This window comes from Solea senegalensis, linkage group LG2 (assembly GCF_019176455.1).
Source record: "Solea senegalensis isolate Sse05_10M linkage group LG2, IFAPA_SoseM_1, whole genome shotgun sequence".
Lineage (NCBI taxonomy): Eukaryota > Metazoa > Chordata > Actinopteri > Pleuronectiformes > Soleidae > Solea > Solea senegalensis.
In genome coordinates, this window is record NC_058022.1 from 4,042,394 (window position 1) to 4,063,216 (window position 20,823).

General features: G+C 41.6%; 2 protein-coding genes across 2 annotated transcripts; both read right to left on the reverse strand.

Annotated features, from left to right (window-relative positions):
* Window positions 1–9,068: 9,068 nt before the first annotated feature.
* Window positions 9,069–10,266, reverse strand: LOC122784450 (trace amine-associated receptor 13c-like). Its single transcript, XM_044049741.1, has 2 exons — window positions 10,054–10,266; window positions 9,069–9,888 (listed from the first exon to the last, which is right to left on the reverse strand). Exons 1-2 carry the CDS (start codon window positions 10,221–10,223, stop codon window positions 9,069–9,071), a joined length of 990 nt encoding a protein of 329 aa, XP_043905676.1. The 5' UTR covers window positions 10,224–10,266.
* Window positions 10,267–13,405: 3,139 nt separating this feature from the next.
* On the reverse strand, window positions 13,406–14,589 carry LOC122784458 (trace amine-associated receptor 13c-like; the record flags this gene model as incomplete). Its single annotated transcript, XM_044049753.1, has 2 exons — window positions 14,318–14,589; window positions 13,406–14,180 (listed from the first exon to the last, which is right to left on the reverse strand). Coding segments are annotated over exons 1-2 (945 nt in total), but the record flags the coding sequence as incomplete, so codon positions are not given.
* Between the last annotated feature and the right edge of the window lie 6,234 nt (window positions 14,590–20,823).

Here is a 20,823-nt window from a genome sequence, read left to right on the forward strand (position 1 = left end):
AGGGAATAGGACGCATTCCTACCAAATAAGAGAACGATGCTACAGCTCCCTCGGACATGTCCGGTTCAAGCGTTTCACAGCTAAAAGACCAGTCTGGCAGGAGAGTCGGGGTGTCAGCAGGGGTGGACTGGAACAAACAACAAATTTGGCCCTGGACTTTTTGGTCCAGACTGGCCCACTATAATCCACGCGTAGATACTGTGCCAACTCGCCCCACTGATGTACAGTATATACAAACACGCAAGCCCTTAATAACACCACTGTTCTGAGCAATATCCCTTTATATTCTGGAGCCTTGAATAAATAAATGATAAATATACAGTGCGTTGCTTAATGTACTAGCACTTAAGAAGGATACTGGAGAAAGGATGTAAGATTCAAGAGTGTTTATCACTCATTATCACACAGCTGCCTGCTGCCTATCACAAATCTGGACATGAAAAGTAGAGGAGTACAGTAGTGTGGAAAAGGTTACTTTTGAACAAGATTACATGCAAAAAAATGAGTCTGCATGCAATCAGAATGTTGGCTAGTTGACTAAAGTATGGAAAACAGTAGTATAATAGAATAAACAAATAGTATAATGATGTTAATAAATGGACAAACACTCAACATAATGTACCTATTAAAATATAGCTGCATATTATTGTAACAGTAGTTAATCAGTGTTTTATTAATTTTAACTATTGTATTTAATGTGAAACTGCTGAAAGGACAATAAACCTTAAAAACTGACTGGAAAAATATATGTAAATCATACATATGTAGCATATACTGTATTATTCAAGTTGTCCTTCATGAACAAAATTGGACTGTTGGCACTAAAAAAGATGCATGTTGACACTTTAAACACTTTAACTGTTGTGACCTAATTTGGGAGATTTCATAATAGGTTGAAATGATCAACTGTGAACATAACAGACGTACATACTCAAAACACATCACATTGAACAACATGTGAGTTGTAAGCATGAAGATCTGCAATTTAGTGTGAAAGTATGAGATTAAAATATAAAACAGGGATTAAATAAATTATTATTATAATTAAAATAGCATATGAATATGGTTATTGTTTTTCAATACTTGAGATAACTAGATTTAGTTATAACACCACACCAGTGTGCTATTTCCTATGTCAAGTAAAGTTGGTGGAGGGTGGAGAGTCTAGTTTTTCTCTCTCTTCCTGCACTTGTGTCGGCAGGCCAGTGTCACTCCACACCTGCTCCTGTGGGAGGGCTAGCTAACGCAGCTGCGTCGGTGCTGCTGGTCCCCGCCAGGCTGGCCCCTGCTTCTCAGCACCGCCTTTTCACAGGCCACTGGGCCAATCAATCGTCACCTCACCTCTCCATTGCGTTGTGTCTGCAGCTGAGCACCGTGTTAGACGGCCGCTGTTTATCTTTGTTTTGCGGTGCGGCGCCTGGGCCTCGTCTGGGTAACTACGGTAACTCTCCCGGCCCAGGCCTGGGAGAGTTATCGTAGTTTTCAAGACAAGGCGCAGCAAAATAAGTCCCTCGGCCGGCCCAAAATCGATCGGCGCACCGGGAAAACTCCCGGTACTCCCGATAGCCAATCTACCCTTAGGTGTCAGTCAGTTCAAGGGTCGCCAGGTCAAGCTTCTGATAACTATCCTTGGTGACTACTTTTTCCGTTGTTAAAATGTTTTTTCTGCTTGGTGAACTGGGCTTAATATTCCACCTAACATTGGGGCGGAGAACATGACTGCCAACTAGGACGTAAAGAAAAACACATTTTAGACAGAGGTTTACTTATCAACAGGGTTTGGAATAATGCCGTTTCAAAGAACTGCGTTAGGTAACGGTGTTATTTTTTTAGTAACGGGGTAATCTAACTAATTACTTTTCCCGTCGTTACAGCGCCATTAACGTTACTGGATGTAAAATGCGGTGCGTTACTATGCATTGATTGAATAAACTGTGTAATCCAAACGCACCCCTGGCTCACAGCTAGTGAGGAGGCGGGTTAATAACGAGGTAAGCGATTATGATTGACCAAGGCAGAGTCACGTTTCACGCATTCCAGCATATGCGCCACACACACACACACACACACGCGTTGCTTTTCAATTTGATAATGAAGCATCTCACAATACACACATCTACAAAGTTAAAACCAAAAACACCGATTTATTGAGAGTTTGATTTATTTAATTAAGAATAAGACTACAGAGCTAAACACACTTTTTTGTTGTTTAAAAGTTTACTTTTGTTGTCTCAGGTTGAGAGAGTTTGATTTAATTTGCTAGAGTTAAATGCACTTTATATGGTGTAACTGTTTACTTTTTTAAAAAAGATAATATTTGAAGTGCAGGGTAAACATCTTGCCGTCTGTCGATGTGCAATAAATATAGAAAGTTATGTACAAACATCTGTCTGTTCTTCTCATTTCTACTGACTTGTTAAAACTACACAAAAAAATCCAAAAAAGTAACGTACCCAATCACTGCTTATCAACACCCTTTTAGGTCTGTTGTATATGAGTAATGTGTTCATTTAATTTTGTTCTGGTGTTCTAACAGGTGTTCCTGTATTTTCTGGATGTGTTGATACTTAATTTTACTGTATGGTTAATACAGCACTGGTCAAACAACAAACAATTGTTAATAAGGGCTTTTGGATATAACTGTATATGAGAAAATTTGATTCAAATTCAAAAAGCAATGCGGATAAATGTGTTCAGATTTCTTAAAATATGTCCGTGCACACATATAAATACTATAATGTTACTGTAATATGTTAAAATTAGGGACAGTTAATATATAACAATTTTATTTTTATTGGATGTTACTCCTGTGCTTTCAGTCTTCTTTGATTGTGGCTCTAATGCAATTCATTATGTTTTTATTCTTGCAGTGTTTAAACTGCTAATGTATGTCCATACACATCCCCAATAAAGCATTTCTTATCATTTTAATTCATAATTATTTGTGTTATTGCTCATCACTCATGTGTAATTACTACACTCCACTGAACTACTGGTGACATCAGTACCAGTGACTTTGATTTAAGGAAGAATTTACCCAATGTTTTTTAATTCACAGGATTAAAACACAAAGATCTTTGCATCCAGTAAACAGAAATGCTTGACACAATCAACAGAAGGCTTTCAAACATTTCAATTTAATATTTTCTTCAGAGTCTCTCTCTCCTTCTACATCACACTCACTTCACTGGAGCCAGGCTGCAGAATCTGAAGAGTAAAAATGTGTTTCATGGTTTTTCTGACCCACGGGTAGAAAAAGACATAAATCACAGGGTTAAAGGTCGAGTTTAAGTAGACTAACCAAAGCATAATGACCGAAGATGACGCCCCTAGCGAGGTAGTCTCAGCTGCTGCAGCAAAACAATAATATGGACATGAGCAGAGAAGAAACACAATAATAACAATACCGAGAGTCCTGGCTGCTTTAATCTCAGATTTCATTGCTTTTACAGTCTGGGAACGCTCCACTGTGACGACTGCAACGTGAGAGCGCATGGCCCGAGCCTGAGACACAGCCACCACAAACACTCTCAAATACAAAACTGATATGACTAAAATGGGGCCTAAAAAGGTGGCAATCATAGCAACAAGTCCTTCAACAAAACCGACCACAACTACACAACTTCCATAGCAGGTGTTATATATGTCAGGCTGTTTTAAGACATCCCTGTTTATCCAAATGCCATATACACCGGGATATATCCAACACAGACAAACACAGAGTTTAACTCTGGTCAGAGTGACTCTGGTGGTGTAAAACATGGGGTTACAAATTGCTATATAGCGATCGACTGATATGAGCACCATGCTTCCCACTGAAACGTTGACAAGGAGGGCAGCAAAGAAATAATGCACAACACACATCACGTCGCCCAAGAACCAGCAGCCTTGGTTGTGGAGGAGAAGAAGTGGCATCTGCAGAAGACCCACGAGGAAGTCAGCGACAGCCAGAGAGAGGAGGAGGAGGTTGGTGGTGGTGTGGAGCTGCCTGAAATCAGAGAAAATCAACATTAACAACTGATGTTATATGTACAACCAACAATATATAATACTAGGAGAACTACAAGAGCAGATAAGTGCATTTATAGCTATATTAGCAAATCTTTTAGGATTCTTCAAACATGGTTGCATGAGAGACCTAAATTTAATCGTATGCTGGAACCATGTGCAGAAGTTGTGACTCTACTTGAAGTGTGAGATAGAGATGATGACCAGCAGGTTTAGGATCACAGTGAGTATCGTGATGCAGGACAGCACAGTGTAAGTGAGCATGGTCTCCACGTAAGGACCCGTTGTCCTCCTGCAGGAGGTGTTGATGCGGGGAAAGCAGAGTTCAGCTTCCTCTGGAGCCTCCATGCTCAGAGACAGAGATAGAGAGAGCAGATGCTGCCGAGAGCTCTGACAGCTTTCTGATCCAACATCTTCATCATACAGTTATATCTCTTTCCTTCCTCAACTTACAGATGCAAATTCCACCTCATCATAAGGCCAGTCTAAAAAAAAGGTCCCCTGGTACGCCTGAATGTGCAACCTCAATTCTAAAACAGATGAGATGCTGTGGCGTGTAGAGACATTTCGAAGGGCAGGGGCAAAAATTAAAAGGCCACCTAGTGCACACCGGTAGAGCAGGCTTTACTAGTAAACTTATGGCAGGCATATCCAAAATGATTTAGCAATTTCTAGTTGCGTTTTGTCGCACTGTTTGTCACCCTTTAAAGTGCTGTTTCTTTGAAGAAAGCCTTGGTATGTTCTTCGGTATACAGTTCTTAAGTATACAGGGACATCATTTACAGCCCACATTTCATCTAAGGACACCCTTTGGGACAAAGTCATATTGGGGATTTTGACTATGGAATTTGGTGCAGGGGAGCGGGGTGTTTGTCGTAAAAATCAATCAATCAAAATTTCAGTCAACTGTGGATGGGCAGGCCTGTAAAAACACCATCCAATCATATTGAAAGGGCCAAACCAATGAATTGGATTATGATGTATCAATCCAACTGTCATTGACTCCAATCCCCTATGGGCATACCCCTCTTGGTGCACTAATCGCGCATGCAACAAAGAACATAAAGAAAAAGACATTTTTAACTTTTGACTTTTAAATCCATAATTTTCTGACCATCAATCATTGTCATGATTAATGATTATTGTTAACATTGTTCAGGCGGCTGACCAGAGATGTGGCCATAAGGTGGTCAGTGCCTGGTGTCAGTGCCTAGTGGTACTGGCAGGCCAAGCAGAATGTAGCTTTGGTGGTCGCTAAGGCAAACTTGGGGGAGGAGTTTGGTGAGACCATGGAAAACGATTACCGCTTTGAGTAAGTTCTGGTCAATAATCCGGTGACTCAGGAGGGGGATGTCGAGCACCATCAACACTGTACAGTGGCGATGGGGTGCTGCTGAACTCAACACGAGATTTTGTGAGTCGGTGGTGGGAATATTTCAAAGACCTCCTCAATCCCACTGACATGCCTTCCAATGAGGAAGCAGGGTCTGGGGACTCTGGAGTGGGCTCTCCCATCTATGGGGCTGAGGTGTCACCATCCCACTCTCCTCCACCGTTATTATTCTTGTAGTTTTCCTCTGTGCTGCTCTCTCTTTCTCTCCCCCCTATCTGCAGGAGGCGTGGCTGACCTACTTCCACTGATGACGCTGGTGATCTGCAACACCTGCGGCGGCTCCACCTCACCTGCTCCTGATGAGCGATCAGGAGGCTTCTTAAGCAGTTGCCGTTGCCGTCCCAGTCACCAGCGTCAAGTTGTTTTTGTTCTCCAGTGGTAACTTGATTTCAGTTGTGATATCTGAAACTCTGACTTCCGGAATACTCACTGGTGTTGTTCTGCCTCAGGTCGCCACGTCTCCTACTTCCCCGAGAGCTGTGGATTCACCACAACCCATCTTGGCCGTTGGAACTTCCCCTGTTTCTAGTCACCATTGTGAGTCTGTTCCATTCAGCATTCCTCTGCTCACTGACTCTCACCATTTCCTGGCACAGCTGCATTGGCTATCTCTCCAAGCCTCCCCCCACTTCTCATTCCCCTTGCATCGTCAACTATATACATTTCCGCAATAAACCATGTTAAATTGTGATCTGTCTCCTCTGCATTGTTGGGTCCTCTAAGTAGTTAAACCACTCTTATTAGAGAGTGTAACATGAGGTTACCGAGGGGGTTAAAAAGCTCCTCGGTAGCAGTGCCCCAGGGGTGGATGAGATCCGCCCAGCGTTTCTTAATGTTCTGAATTTTGTAGGACTCTCTTCGTTAACACGCCTTTCCAACATCGTGTAGACAGTGGGGACAGTGCCTTTGGATTGGCACTGTCAATTGACGATGGGTGTGTTTCAACTACAGAGGTCCGTCGAACAATCGAGACACAGTTTCAGGAGGAGCAATGTGGTTTTTGTCCTGGTTGTGGAATGGTGGACCAGCTCTACACTCTCGGCAGGGTCCTGGAGGGTGCATGGGAGTTTGCCCAACCAGTCTACATGTTCTTTGTGGACTTGGAGAAGGTGTTCCATCGTGTCCCTCGGGGAGATGCTCCAGGGGTATAGGGTACAGGAACCCTTAATAAGGGCCATTCGGTCCCTGTATGACCAGTGTCAAAGCTTGGTCCGCATTGCCGGCAGTAAGTCGGATCCATTTCTAGTGGGGGTTGGACTCCACCAGGGCTGCCCTTCGTCACCGGTTCTGTTCATAACCGTCATAGATAGAATTTCTAGATGCAGCCAGGACATCGAGGGATTCTGGTTTGGTGGGCTCAGGATTGGGTTTCTGCTTTTTGCAAATGATGTAGTCCTCTTTGCTATATCGGGCCCTGATCTTCAACTCTCACTGGAGCGGTTCGCAGCCGGGTGTGAAGTGACTGGGATGACAATCAGCACCTCGAAATCAGAGACCATGGTCCTAAACCAGAAAACCCAAAAGCCCTCTTTGGGTTGGGGTGAGATCCTGCCCCAAGTAGAGGAGTTTAAGTATCTCGGGGTCTTGTTCACGAGTGAGGGAATAATGGAGAGGGAGATTGACAGACGGATCAGTGTGGTGTCTGTAGTAATGCGGGCTCTGCATTGGTCTGTCATGGTGAAGACCCATCGATCTAAGTTCCTATCCTCACCTATGGACTTAAGCGACTGAAAGAATGAGATCACAGATACAAGTGGCTGAAATGGGTTTCCTCTACAGGGAGTCTGGGCTATTCCATAGAGATACTGTAGGGTGAGAAGGTCTGTCATCTGGGAGAGGCCCAGAGTAGAGCTGCTACTCCTCCGCATTGAGAGGAGCCAGATGAGGGGGCTCAGGCACTTGGTTAGGATGCCCCATGGACGCCTCCCTGGTGAGGTATTCCAGACACATCCCCCGGGAAAGACCCAGGACTCACTGAAGAGAGTCTGTCTCTTGGTTGGCCTAGGAACGCCTTGGGATTCCCCAAAAGTGCTGGGCAAAGTGGCCGGGGGGAGAGAGAAGTCTGGACTTCTCCCGACCTCAGATAAGTGGTAAAAAAATGGATGAATTGATGGATCACTGGTATCACTCAAGGTAAAAGTGTGCAGTTTGGTTGATGCATCCCGATCCAATTAATTTGTTCGGACCATTCAATATTACATTACATTACATTACATGTCATTTAGCAGATGTTTTTAACCAAAGCGACAATAAGTGCATTTCCACATTTGGGTACAAGCAAGAGCTAGAAGAAAGTAAGTGCTTCAAGTAAGCCAAATTATATGATTGGATGATGTTTTTACAGGCCTGTCCGTTCCACAGCTGACTGACTTTTTTTAATTTTGTGACAATGCATACAGAAAAGGCTGTATAACAGCAAGAAAATAAATGCATGAACATATTACTCATATGTTCTGAAAACTTTGCAGCTGACTGAAAACTTTGCAGCTTTGCCACTCCCTCTCACAAACAACATGGCTGCCAACCTTGACATAAAGCATTTTAACAAAGGTTTACTTATCTACACCATTTTCAGTCTGTTATATATGAGTAATATGTTCATTCATTTATTTTCTTGCTGTTACACAGCCTTTTCTGTATGTAATATAATATGTAATTTACAATACTGCATAATCATTTACATCCATGATTTTCTCACAATGAAATAAATGTATAACTAAAAAAACGGGTTTCCCATCAATGATGAACTGTGACTGACAAGTCTCAGGACTCCAAGACTATTTTTCTTGTACTTATCACATTCTGTAATCAGTGGCCTTTGGATTTGAATAAAGACTGAAAGTTGATCTCATGTATTGATGAGTCTTCAATAAACTGTAAAGCACAAGCTGGTCTTAAATAAACCTTGGGGTAACAGACCTTTTTCAAATAAGATCTGCTTATCAAGAATCAGGGTCTTGTTCAAATATCAGGGCAGGTCACACTAAAAACTTGACATTTTAATCTTTTTTTCTGAAAATGGTGTTATTTCTAATCTATATACATGCTTTATGTATGTCTGGTATGTTCCAATTATGTGATTGAGACATAATTACACTGTATGGTCATTAAAGCATTGCTAAAACAGTGGTGGCCGAAGGCTTTTGCACAGTATGGTATATGAGAAAAATGGGTTGAAATTCAAAAAGCAATGCACAGAAATGTGTTCAGATTTCTTAATCCATACACACATATAAATACTGTAATATAACTGTGTAATATGTTAAAATCAGGGACAGTTAACAGTCTTCTTTGCTTGTGGCTCTAATGCAATTCATTTTTTTTCTTTCTTGCAGTCTTTAGGCTGCTAATGTATGTCCATACACATCCCCTATAAAGCATTTAATAATCATTGAATTCATAATTATTTTGTTATAATTCATCACTCATGTACTCATGTACTTTGTTCAATTAATTCACTGACCTGAACTACTGCTGACATCAGTGCCAGTGGCTTTGATTTTAGGAAGAATTTACCCAATGTTTTTTGGCCATTTTTTTCTTTTTAAAATTCACAGGATTAAAACACATAAAGATATTTGCATCCAGTAAACAGACATGCTGGACACAATAAACAGAAGGCTTTCACACATTTGAATTTAATATTTTCTTCAGAGTCTCTCTCCTTCTACATCACACTCACTTCACGGGAGCCAGGCTGCATAATCTGAAGAGTAAAAATGTATTTGATGGTTTTTCTGACCCATGGGTAGAAAAAGACATAAATCACAGGGTTAAAGGTCGAGTTTAAGTAGACTAACCAAAGCATAATGACCGATGATGTCGCCCCAAGCGAGGCAGTCTCAGCCGCAACAGCAAAACAATAATATGGACATGAGCAGAGAAGAAAAACTAACAATACAATACCAAGAGTCCTGGCTGCTTTAATCTCAGATTTCATTGCTTTTACAGTCTGGGAACGCTCCACTGTGACGACTGCGACGTGAGAGCGCATGGCCCGAGCCTGAGACACAGCCACCACAAACACTCTCAAATACAGAACTGCTATGATTAAAATGGGGCCTAAAAACGTGGCAATAATGTCAACAAGTCCTTCAGCAAAACCGACCACAACTACACAACTTCCATAGCAGGTGATATACATGTCAGGCTGTTTTAAGACATCCCTGAATATCCAACTGCCATGCACACCGGAAAATGTCCAACACAGACAAACACAGAGTTTAACTCTGGTCAGAGTGACTCTGGTGGTGTAAAACATGGGGTTACAAATTGCTATGTAGCGGTCTACTGATATGAGCACCATGCTTCCCACTGAAACACTGACAACGAGGGCAGCAAAAAAATAATGGACGACACACATGATGTCGCCCAAGAACCAGCAGCCTTGGTTGTGGATGAGAAGAAGTGGCATTTGCAGGAGACCCACAAGGAAGTCAGCGACAGCCAGAGAGAGGAGGAGGAGGTTGGTGGTGGTGTGGAGCTGCCTGAAATCAGAGAAAATCAACACTGACAACACTGATGTTCTATGTACAACCAACACTAGAACTACAAGTAATTTAGCAAATCTTTAAGTTTTTTTCAAACATGGTGGCATGAGAGACCTAAATTTAATTGTATGCTGGAACCATGTGGAGAAATTGTGACTCTACTTGAAGTGTGAGATAGAGATGATGACCAGCAGGTTTAGGATCACAGTGAGTATCGTGATGCAGGACAGCACAGTGTAAGTCAGCATGGCCTCCACGTAGGGACCCGTCATCCTTCTGCAGGAGGTGTTGATGTGGGGAAAGCAGAGTTCACCTTCCTCTGGAGCCTCCATGCTCAGAGACAGAGATAGAGAGAGAGCAGATGCTGCAGAGAGCTCTGACAGCTTTCTGATCCAATATCTTCATCATACAGTTAATTTATCTCTTTCCTTCCTCATCTTACATATGCAAATTGTACCTCATCATGAGGGCAGTCTAAAAAAAAGATTCCCTGCTACGCCTGAATGTGCAATGAAACGTAGTGGTGCATTTGGAAGGGCAGGGGCAAAAATGAAAAGGCCACCTAGTGCAGCCCTCATTTCATCTAAGGACACCCTTTGGGATTTTGTCGATGGAATTTGGTGCAGGAGAGAGGGCCGTTAGTCATAAAAATAAAAAATTTCATGAATTGGATTGTGATGCATCATTCCAACTGTCATTGACTCCAACCCCGTTTGGGCATACACCTCTTTGTGCACTAACCACGCATGCAACAAAACAGTTGCGGTAACATTATGCGATGTGTTTTGTCAAAGTTTGTCAGCTTTTAAAGTGCTATGTCTTTGAAAATATGCAAGAGAGCGTTGGTATGTTTTTGAAGTATACAGGGACATAATTTACAGCCCTCATTTCCTCTAGGGACACCTTTTGGGACACTGTCATAGGGGGATTTTGTCTATGGAATTTGGTCCAGGAGAGCCGGACATTTGACACTGACTATCTTCAGGTTCTAGCCAGAAAATACTGTCTGGAGTACCTGGGGAGAATTGACATGTACTTGGGGATAGCATGCAAACTCCTCACAGAAAGGCTCTTGGTCAAACTTGGATTCAAACCTGTAACCTTCTTGCTGTTAGGCAACAACGCTATCCAACGTCCTTATGTTGTCTTTCAAAAATGACTTGTATGTGAAATCTGCATTCACACTGGTTAACACTTGGGTGGGATAAGCTACTGACCTAAAAATTGTTAGGCCAAAATGGAATTAAAAGTTATTTTGAGATTTTAAATTCCGATCACATGTTCCAAAGGCTTAAAAGATATGATACCTCGGCATGAGTCCAATTCCTTGAAGGGACACAGTTCAATAGTGATTATGTGATCATGGGTTTTTAAGGATGTATGAGTCGCATTGGTGGGAATATCTGATCTGTCCACTTAAGGCTTTGGTATACTTCTGCACACATGCTGTGCACATCGAAGTACATATCACGGACCCCGGTATACTCGTGTCTCAGAGTCCTGTAGTATCTCACTTCACCATCGGGTGGCGGTACAAGTCTGGACGCAGGAAATGGGATGCTTTCCTAATAAAGAAGAAGAAAATTATCCCTCAAACTTTTTTGGTTCGAGTGTCTCACAGTTGAAAGGTCAGTCGGGCAGGGGAGTCGGGGTGTCAGCTGGTCAAGATGAGAGAAGATAACTATCCTTGGCAACTACTTAGTCTTTTGTCGAAATATTTTTTCTGCTTGATTAACAGGTCTTAATACTCCACCCACCGATGTAGCGGGCATTCAGTTTGACCATGCATTATCCACGTGCACCCAACATGCTCTTTGCACATCCTCTACCGCTTTATTCTCCACATGAGGGTCATGGGGGGAGCTGTGCCAATCTCAGCTAACATATGATGAAAGGTGCGGTACACCCTGGACAGACTGCCAGTCCATCACAGGGACACATAGAGACAAACAACCATTCACTCTCACACCTACGGTCAATTTAGAGTGTCCAATTTACTTCATTCCCAAATCTGCATGTTTTTGGAGTGTGGTAGAAAACTAAAGAACCTGGGGAAAACCCATGCACACATGGGGAGAACATGCAAACTCCACTCAAAATGACCCTGTTTGGAATGCAGGATCTCAACTGAGTCTTTCTTGCTGTCGGGCAACAATGTTTGCCACTGCAGCACTGTGTGTCCCTTTTGTGACTGCCCAGAACCCGTTACTTGTATACTGGTGCTCTGCTCTTTTACTTGCAGTCTCAGGCTGAGCTGATTGTGTAACTGATAACACCTGGCCAGGCCTCCCAGCCTATTTAACCCCGCCTCCCCCAGAGACCATCATGCCATCCCTTCACCAGCACCAGGATGATTTGTTTGTTTAGCTGTTCCTTTGTTAGACACTGACAAAATGCACTACACATGCTTCATCGCATTCATACACCCTCATACACAACTGATTCTGACTTACACAGATCATTGTTTCTAATCTTGCACATTTATTTAATAATTTTTTTTTTTTTTATACAAAGTTGGTTGTGCATCTCCCACTTTTGTTGTGGCCTTTGAGCTGGTCGTAACACGTCATTAAAATTGATAATTTAGGTGATTAAAACTTATCAATTTTGGGGAGGAAATAATTCACTGCTACTTAAAGTTTTTCTGATCAGTCTAACAAACATGTAATGACAGAACACTGGACTTGGACAACTTATTAAAAGGGACATTTCAGTTTTTTTTTTTAGATGTAGTTGTTTGAGATTTTGACACATTATCACTGACTTTGCTGCTTTGCCACTTCCTCTCACAAACAACATGGCTGCCAACCAGGACGTAAAGAAAAGCACATTTTAGACAAAGGTTTACTTATCTACACCCTTTTAAGTCTGTTATGAGTAATACGTTCATGTAATTTTGTTCTGTTGTGCTGCAACTAACGATTATTTTCATAATCGATTAATATGTCGATTATTTTCTCAATTAATTGAGGAATCATTTGGTGATATTGTTCAAATGTAAGGGCAAGTCACACTAAATACTCCTTTTTAATAAAAAAAAATTCTGAAAATGTTATTTTTAAAATACATAAATTTTTCCAGTTTTTTCTGGATGTGCTGAGACTTAATTATGCTGTATGCTTAATACAGCACTGCGAAAACAACAAGCAATGGTTAATAATTGCTTTTGCACAGTACTGTATATGAGCGAAATGGGCTCAAACTCATAAAGCAATGCACATAAATGTGTTCAGATGTCTTAATATATGTCTATACACACATATAGATACTATAATGTAACTTTAATATGATAGAATTAGGGACAGTTAGCAGTATATAACAGTTTTAGTTTTATTGTATGTTACTCCTGTGCTTTTTTTAAAAAACACACAAAGATCTTTATATACAGTAAAAAGAAAGGCTTGACACAATCAACAGATAGCTTTCATACATTTGAATTTAATATTTTCTTCAGAGTCTCTCTCTTCTTCTACATCACACTCACTTTACGGGAGCCAGGCTGCAGAATCTGAAGAGTAAAAATGTGTTTAATGGTTTTTCTGACCCACGGGTAGAAAAAGACATATATCACAGGGTTAAACGTTGAGTTTAAGTAGACTAACCAAACCATAATTAATGAATATGATGCCCCAAGCAAGGCACTCTCAGCTGCAACAGCAAAACAAGCATATGGACATGAGCAGAGAAGAAAAACTACCAATACAATACCAAGAGTCCTGGCTGCTTTAATCTCAGATTTCATTGCTTTTACAGTCTGGGAACGCTCCACTGTGATGACTGCGACGTGAGAGCGCATGGCCCGAGCCTGAGACACAGCCACCACAAACACTCTCAAATACAGAACTGCTATGACTAAAATAGGGCATAAAAATGTGGCAATAATATCAACAAGTCCTTCAGCAAAACCGACCACAACAACACAACTTCCATAGCATGTGTTATACATTTCAGGCTGTTTTAAGACACCCCTCAAAATCCAACTGCTGTGTACACTGGAAAATATCCAACACAGACAAACACAGAGTTTAACTCTGGTCAGAGTGACTCTGGTGGTGTAAAACATGGGGTTACAAATTGCTATATAGCGGTCGACTGATATGAGCACCATGCTTCCCACTGAAACGCTGACAACAAGGAAACCTAAACAGTAATACACGACACACATGACATCACCCAAGAACCAGCAGCCTTGGTTCTGGAGGAGAAGAAGTGGCATCTGCAGGAGACCCACGAGGAAGTCAGCGACAGCCAGAGAGAGGAGGAGGAGGTTGGTGGTGGTGTGGAGCTGCCTGAAATCAGAGAAAATCAACACTGACAACACTGATTTTCTATGTACAACCCACAATATATAATACTACAAGAACATCAAGAGCAGACAAGTGCATTTATAACAATAGTAGAAAATGTGTAGAAATTGTGACTCTACTTGAAGTGTGAGATAGAGATGATGACCAGCAGGTTTAGGATCACAGTGAGTATCGTGATGCAGGACAGTACAGTGTAAGTGAGCATGGTCTCCATGTAAGGAGCCGTCGTCCTCCTACAGGAGGTGTTGATGTGGGGAAAGCAGAGTTCCGCTTCCTCCGGAGCCTCCATGCTCAGAGAGCGAGAGAGAGAGAGAGAGCGAGCAGATGCTGCAGAGAGCTCTGACAGCTTTCTGATCCAACATCTTCATCATACAGTTACTTTATCTCGTTCTTTCCTCATCTTACATATGCAAATTCCACCTCATCATAAGGTCAGTCTAAAAAAAGGTCCCCTGCTACGCCTGAATGTGTAACCTCAATTCTAAATGAAATGCAGTGGTGCATTTGGAAGGGCAGGGGCAAAAATGAAAAGGCCACCTAGTGCAGCCCTCATTTCATCTAAGGACACCCTTTGGGACAAAGTCATATAGGGGATTTTGTCTATGGTATTTGGTGCAGGGGAGTGGGCGGTTTGTCATAAAAATAAAACATTTCAGCGGTGGAACGGACAGGCCTGTAAAAACATCATCCAATCATATTGAAAGGCCCAGACAAATGAACTGGACTGTGATGCATCATTCCAACTGTCATTGACTCCAACCCCGTATGGGCATGCACCTCTTTGTGCACTAATCGCGCATGCAACAAAACAGTTGAGGTAACATTATGGCAGAAAAGTAACCAACAACAGGCGTTTTTTTGCGAAAAGCTGCTGCCAAGAAAAAGGCTTTGTCAAAGTTTGTCACCTTTTAAAGTGCTATGTCTTTGAAGATATGCAAGAGAGCGTTGGTATGTTATTGAAGTATACAGGGACATCATTTACAGCCCTCATTTCCTCTAGGGACACCTTTTGGGACACTGTCATAGGGGGATTTTGTCTATGGAATTTGATGCAGGAGAGTGGGTTTAATACTCCACCCACCGATGTGGCAGGCATTCAGTTCGCCCATGCATTATCCACGTGCACCCAACATACTCTTTGCACATCCTCTACCGCTTTATCCTCCACATGAGGGTCATGGAGGAAGCTGTGCCAATCTCAGCTAACATATGATGAAAGGTGGGGTACAACCTGGACAGACTGCCAGTCCATCACAGGGACACATAGAGACAAACAACCATTCACTCTCACACCTACGGTCAATTTAGAGTGTCCAATTTGCTTCATTCCCAAATCTGCATGTTTTTGGAGTGTGGTAGAAAAGTAAAGAACCTGGGGAAAACCCATGCACACATGGGGAGAACATGCAAACTCCACTCAGAAAGACCGTCTGTGGAATGCAGGATCTCAACTGGGCCCTTCTTGCTGTCAGGCAATAATGTTTGCCACTGCAGCACCATGTGTCCCTTTTGTGACTGCCCGGAACCCGTTACTTGTATACTGGTCCTCTGCTCTTTTACTTGCAGTCTCAGGCTGAGCTGATTGAGTAACTGATAGCACCTGGCCAGGCCTCCCAGTCTATTTAACCCCGCCTCCCCAGAGACCAGCATGCAATCCCTTCACCAGCACCACGATGATTTGTTTGTTTAGCTATTCCTTTGTTAGACACTGACAAAATGCACAATATATGCTTCATTGCATTCATACACCCTCATACACCACTGATTCTGACTTACACACATCATTGTTTCTATTCTTGCACATTTATTTAATAGATTTTACTTTTGTTTATACAAAGTTGGTTGTGCATCTCCCACTTTTGTTGTGGCCTTTGAGCCGGTCGTAACACGTCATTAAAATTGATCATTTTGGTGATTAAAACATTTCAACTTTGGGTGGGAAATAATTCACTGCTACTTAAAGTTTTTCTGATCAGTCTGACAAACATGTAATGACAGAACACTGGACTTGGACAACTTATTAAAAGGGACATTTCAGGGTTTTTTAGATGTAGTTGTTTGAGGTTTTGACACATTATCACTGACTTTGCTGCTTTGCCACTTCCTCTCACAAACAACATGGCTGCCAACCAGGACGTAAAGAAAAATAAGTTTTTGGACAAAGATTTACTTATCTACACTCTTTTAAGTCTGTTATATATAAGTAATACCTTCATGTAATTTTGTTCTGTTGTGCTGCAACTAACGATAATATGTTGATTATTTTCTCGATTAATTGATAAATACTCCTTTTTAATAATTTTTTTTCTGAAAATGTTATTTTTAAAGTACATACATCTTTCCAGTTTTTTCTGGATGTGCTGAGACTTAATTATGCTGTATGGTTAATACAGCACTGCGAAAACAACAAACAATGGTTAATAATTGCTTTTGCATAGCACTGTATATGAGCAAAATGGGCTCAAATTCATAAAGCGATGCACATAAATGTATTCAGATGTCTTAATATTTGTCCATGCACACATATAGATACTATAATGTAACTTTAATATGTTAGAATTAGGGACAGTTAGCAGTATATAACAGTTTTAGTTTTATTGTATGTTACTCCTGTGCTTTTTTTTAAAAACACACAAAGACCTTTATATAAAGTAAACAGAAAGGCTTGACACAATCAACAGAAGGCTTTCATACATTTGAATTTAATATTTTCTTCAGAGTCTCTCTCCTTCTACATCACACTCACTTCACGGGAGCCAGGCTGCAGAATCTGAAGAGTAAAAATGTGTTTAATGGTTTTTCTGACCCACGGGTAGAAAAAGACATATATCACAGGGTTAAAGGTCGAGTTCAAGTAGATTAACCAAAGCATAATTACTGAATATGATGCCCCAAGCGAGGTACTCTCAGCTGCTGCAGCAAAACAATAATATGGACATGTGCAGAGAAAAAAAACTACCAATACAATACCGAGAGTCCTGGCTGCTTTAATCTCAGATTTCATTGCTTTTACAGTCTGGGAACGCTCCACTGTGACGACTGTGATGTGAGAGCGCATGGCCCGAGCCTGAGACACAGCCACCACGAACACTCTCAAATACAAAACTGCGATAACTAAAATGGGGCCTAAAAACATGGCAAACATATCAACAAGTCCTTCAGCAAAACCGACCACAAATACACAACTTCCATAGCAGGTGATATACATGTCAGGCTGTTTTAAGACGTCCCTGAATATCCAACTGCCATGCACACCGGAACATATCCAACACAGACAAACAGAGAATTTTACTCTGGTCAGAGTGACTCTGGTGGTGTAAAACATGGGGTTACAAATTGCTATGTAGCGGTCGACTGATATGAGCACCATGCTTCCCACTGAAACGCTGACAACGAGGGCAGCGAGAAAATAATGCACGACACACATGATGTCGCCCAAGAACCAGCAGCCTTGGTTTTGGAGGAGAACAAGTGGCATCTGCAGGAGACCAACGAGGAAGTCAGCGACAGCCAGAGAGAGGAGGAGGAGGTTGGTGGTGGTGTGGAGCTGCCTGAAATAAGAGAAAATCAACACTGACAACACTGATGTTCTATGTACAACCCACAATATATAATACTAGGAGAACTACAAAAGCAGATAAGTGCATCTATAGCTACAGTATAGCAAATCTTGGTTGCATTAGAGACCTAAATTTAATTGTATGCAAGAACCACGTGGAGAAATTGTGACTCTACTTGAAGTGTGAGATAGAGATGATGACCAGCAGGTTTAGGATCACAGTGAGTATCGTGACGCAGGACAATACAGTGTAAGTGAGCATGGTCTCCACGTAAGGAGCCGTCGTCCTCCTACAGGAGGTGTTGATGTGGGGAAAGCAGAGTTTGGCTTCCTCCAGAGCCTCCATGCTCAGAGTGCGAGAGAGAGAGAGAGCGAGCAGATGCTGCAGAGAGATCTGACAGCTTTCTGATCCAACATCTTCATCATACAGTTACTTTATCTCTTTCCTTCCTCATCTTACATATGCAAATTCCACCTCATCATAAGGGCAGTCTAAAAAAAGGTCCCCTGCTACGCCTGAATGTGCAGCCTCAATTCTAAATGAAATGCAGTGGTGCATTTGGAAGGGCAGGGGCAAAAATGAAAAGGCCACCTAGTGCAGCCCTCATTTCATCTAAGGACACCCTTTGGGACAAAGTCATATAGGGGATTTTGTCTATGGTATTTGGTGCAGGAGAGAGGGCCGTTTGTCATAAAAATAAAACATTTCAGCGGTGGAACGGACAGGCCTGTAAAAACATCATCCAATCATATTGAAAGGCCCAGACAAATGAACTGGACTGTGATGCATCATTCCAACTGTCATTGACTCCAACCCCGTATGGGCATGCACCAAGACAGTTGAGATAACAATATGGCAGAAAAGTAACCAACAACAGACGTTTTTTTGCGAAAAGCTGCTGCCAAGAAAAAGGCTGATGCAGATGTTTTTTGTCAAAGTTTGTCACCTTTTAAAGTGCTATGTCTTTGAAGATATGCAAGAGAGCGTTGGTATGTTATCGAAGTATAAAGGGACATCATTTACAGCCCTCATTTCCTCTAGGGAAACCTTTTGGGACACTGTCATAGGGGGATTTTGTCTATGGAATTTGATGCAGGAGAGTGGGTTTAATACTCCACCCACCGATGTGGCGGGCATTCAGTTCGCCCATGCATTATCCACGTGGACCCAACATGCTCTTTGCACATCCTCTACCGCTTTATCCTCCACATGAGGGTCATGGAGGGAGCTGTGCCAATCTTAGCTAACATATGATGAAAGGTGGAGTACACCCTGGACAGATTGCCAGTCCATCACAGAGACACATAGAGACAAAGAACCATTCACTCTCACACCTACGGTCAATTTAGAGTGTCGAATTTGCTTCATTCCCAAATCTGCATGTTTTTGGAGTGTGGTAGAAAACTAAAGAACCTGGGGAAAACCCATGCACACATGGGGAAAACATGCAAACTCCACTCAGAAAGACCCTCTATGGAATGCAGGATCTCAACTGGGCCCTTCTTGCTGTCAGGCAACAATGTTTGCCACTGCAGCACCGTGTGTCCCTTTTGTGACTGCCCAGAACCCGTTACTTGTAAACTGGTGCTCTGCTCTTTTACTTACAGTCTCAGGCTGAGCTGATTGTGTAACTGATAACACCTGGCCAGGCCTCCCAGCCTATTTAACCCCGCCTCCCCAGAGACCAGCATGCAATCCCTTCACCAGCACCACGATGATTTGTTTGTTTAGCTGTTCCTTTGTTAGACACTGACAAAATGCCCTACATATGCTTCATCGCATTCATACACCCTCATACACCACTGATTCTGACTTACACACATCATTGTTTCTATTCTTGCACATTTATTTAATAAATTTTACTTTTGTTTATACAAAGTTGGTTGTGCATCTCCCACTTTTGTTGTGGCCTTTGAGCTGGTCGTAACACATCATTAAAATTGATCATTTTGGTGATTAAAACATTTCAACTTTGGGTGGGAAATAATTCACTGCTACTTAAAGTTTTTCTGATCAGTCTGACAAACATGTAATGACAGAACACTGGACTTGGACAACTTATTAAAAGGGACATTTCAGGGTTTTTTAGATGTAGTTGTTTGAGGTTTTGACACATTATCACTGACCTTGCTGCTTTGTCACTTCCTCTCACAAACAACATGGCTGCCAACCAGGACGTAAAGAAAAACACGTTTTTGGACAAAGGTTTACTTATCTACACTCTTTTAAGTCTGTTATATATGAGTAATACCTTCATGTAATTTTGTTCTGTTGTGCTGCAACTAACGACTCATATGTTGATTATTTTCTCAATTAATTGATGAATCGTTTGGTGTTGTTGTTAAAATGTAAGGGCAGGTCACACTAAATACTCCTTTTTAATTTTTTTTTTTTTTTCTGAAAATGTTATTTCTAAACTACATACATCTTTCCAGTTTTTTCTGGATGTGCTGAGACTTAATTATGCTGTATGGTTAATACAGCACTGCAAAAACAACAAACCATGGTTAATAATTGCTTTTGCATAGCACTGTATATGAGCAAAATGGGCTAAAATTCATAAAGCAATGCACATAAATGTGTTCAGATGTCTTAATATTTGTCCATGCACACATATAGATACTATAATGTAACTTATATATGTTAGAATTAGGGACAGTTAGCAGTATGTAACAGTTTTATTTTTATTGTATGTTACTCCTGTGCTTTTTTTTTAAAACACACAAATATCTTTATATACATTAAACAGAAAGGCTTGAGGCAATCAACAGAAGGCTTTCACACATTTTAATTTAATATTTTCTTCAGAGTCTCTCTCTCTTACTACATCACACTCACTTCACGGGAGCCAGGCTGCAGAATCTGAAGAGTAAAAATGTGTTTAATGGTTTTTCTGACCCACGGGTAGAAAAAGACATAAATCACAGGGTTAAAGGTCGAGTTTAAGTAGATTAACCAAAGCATAATGACTGAATATGACGCCCCAAGCGAGGTACTCTCAGCTGCTGCAGCAAAACAATAATATGGACATGAGCAGAAAAGAAAAACAAGCAATACAATACCGA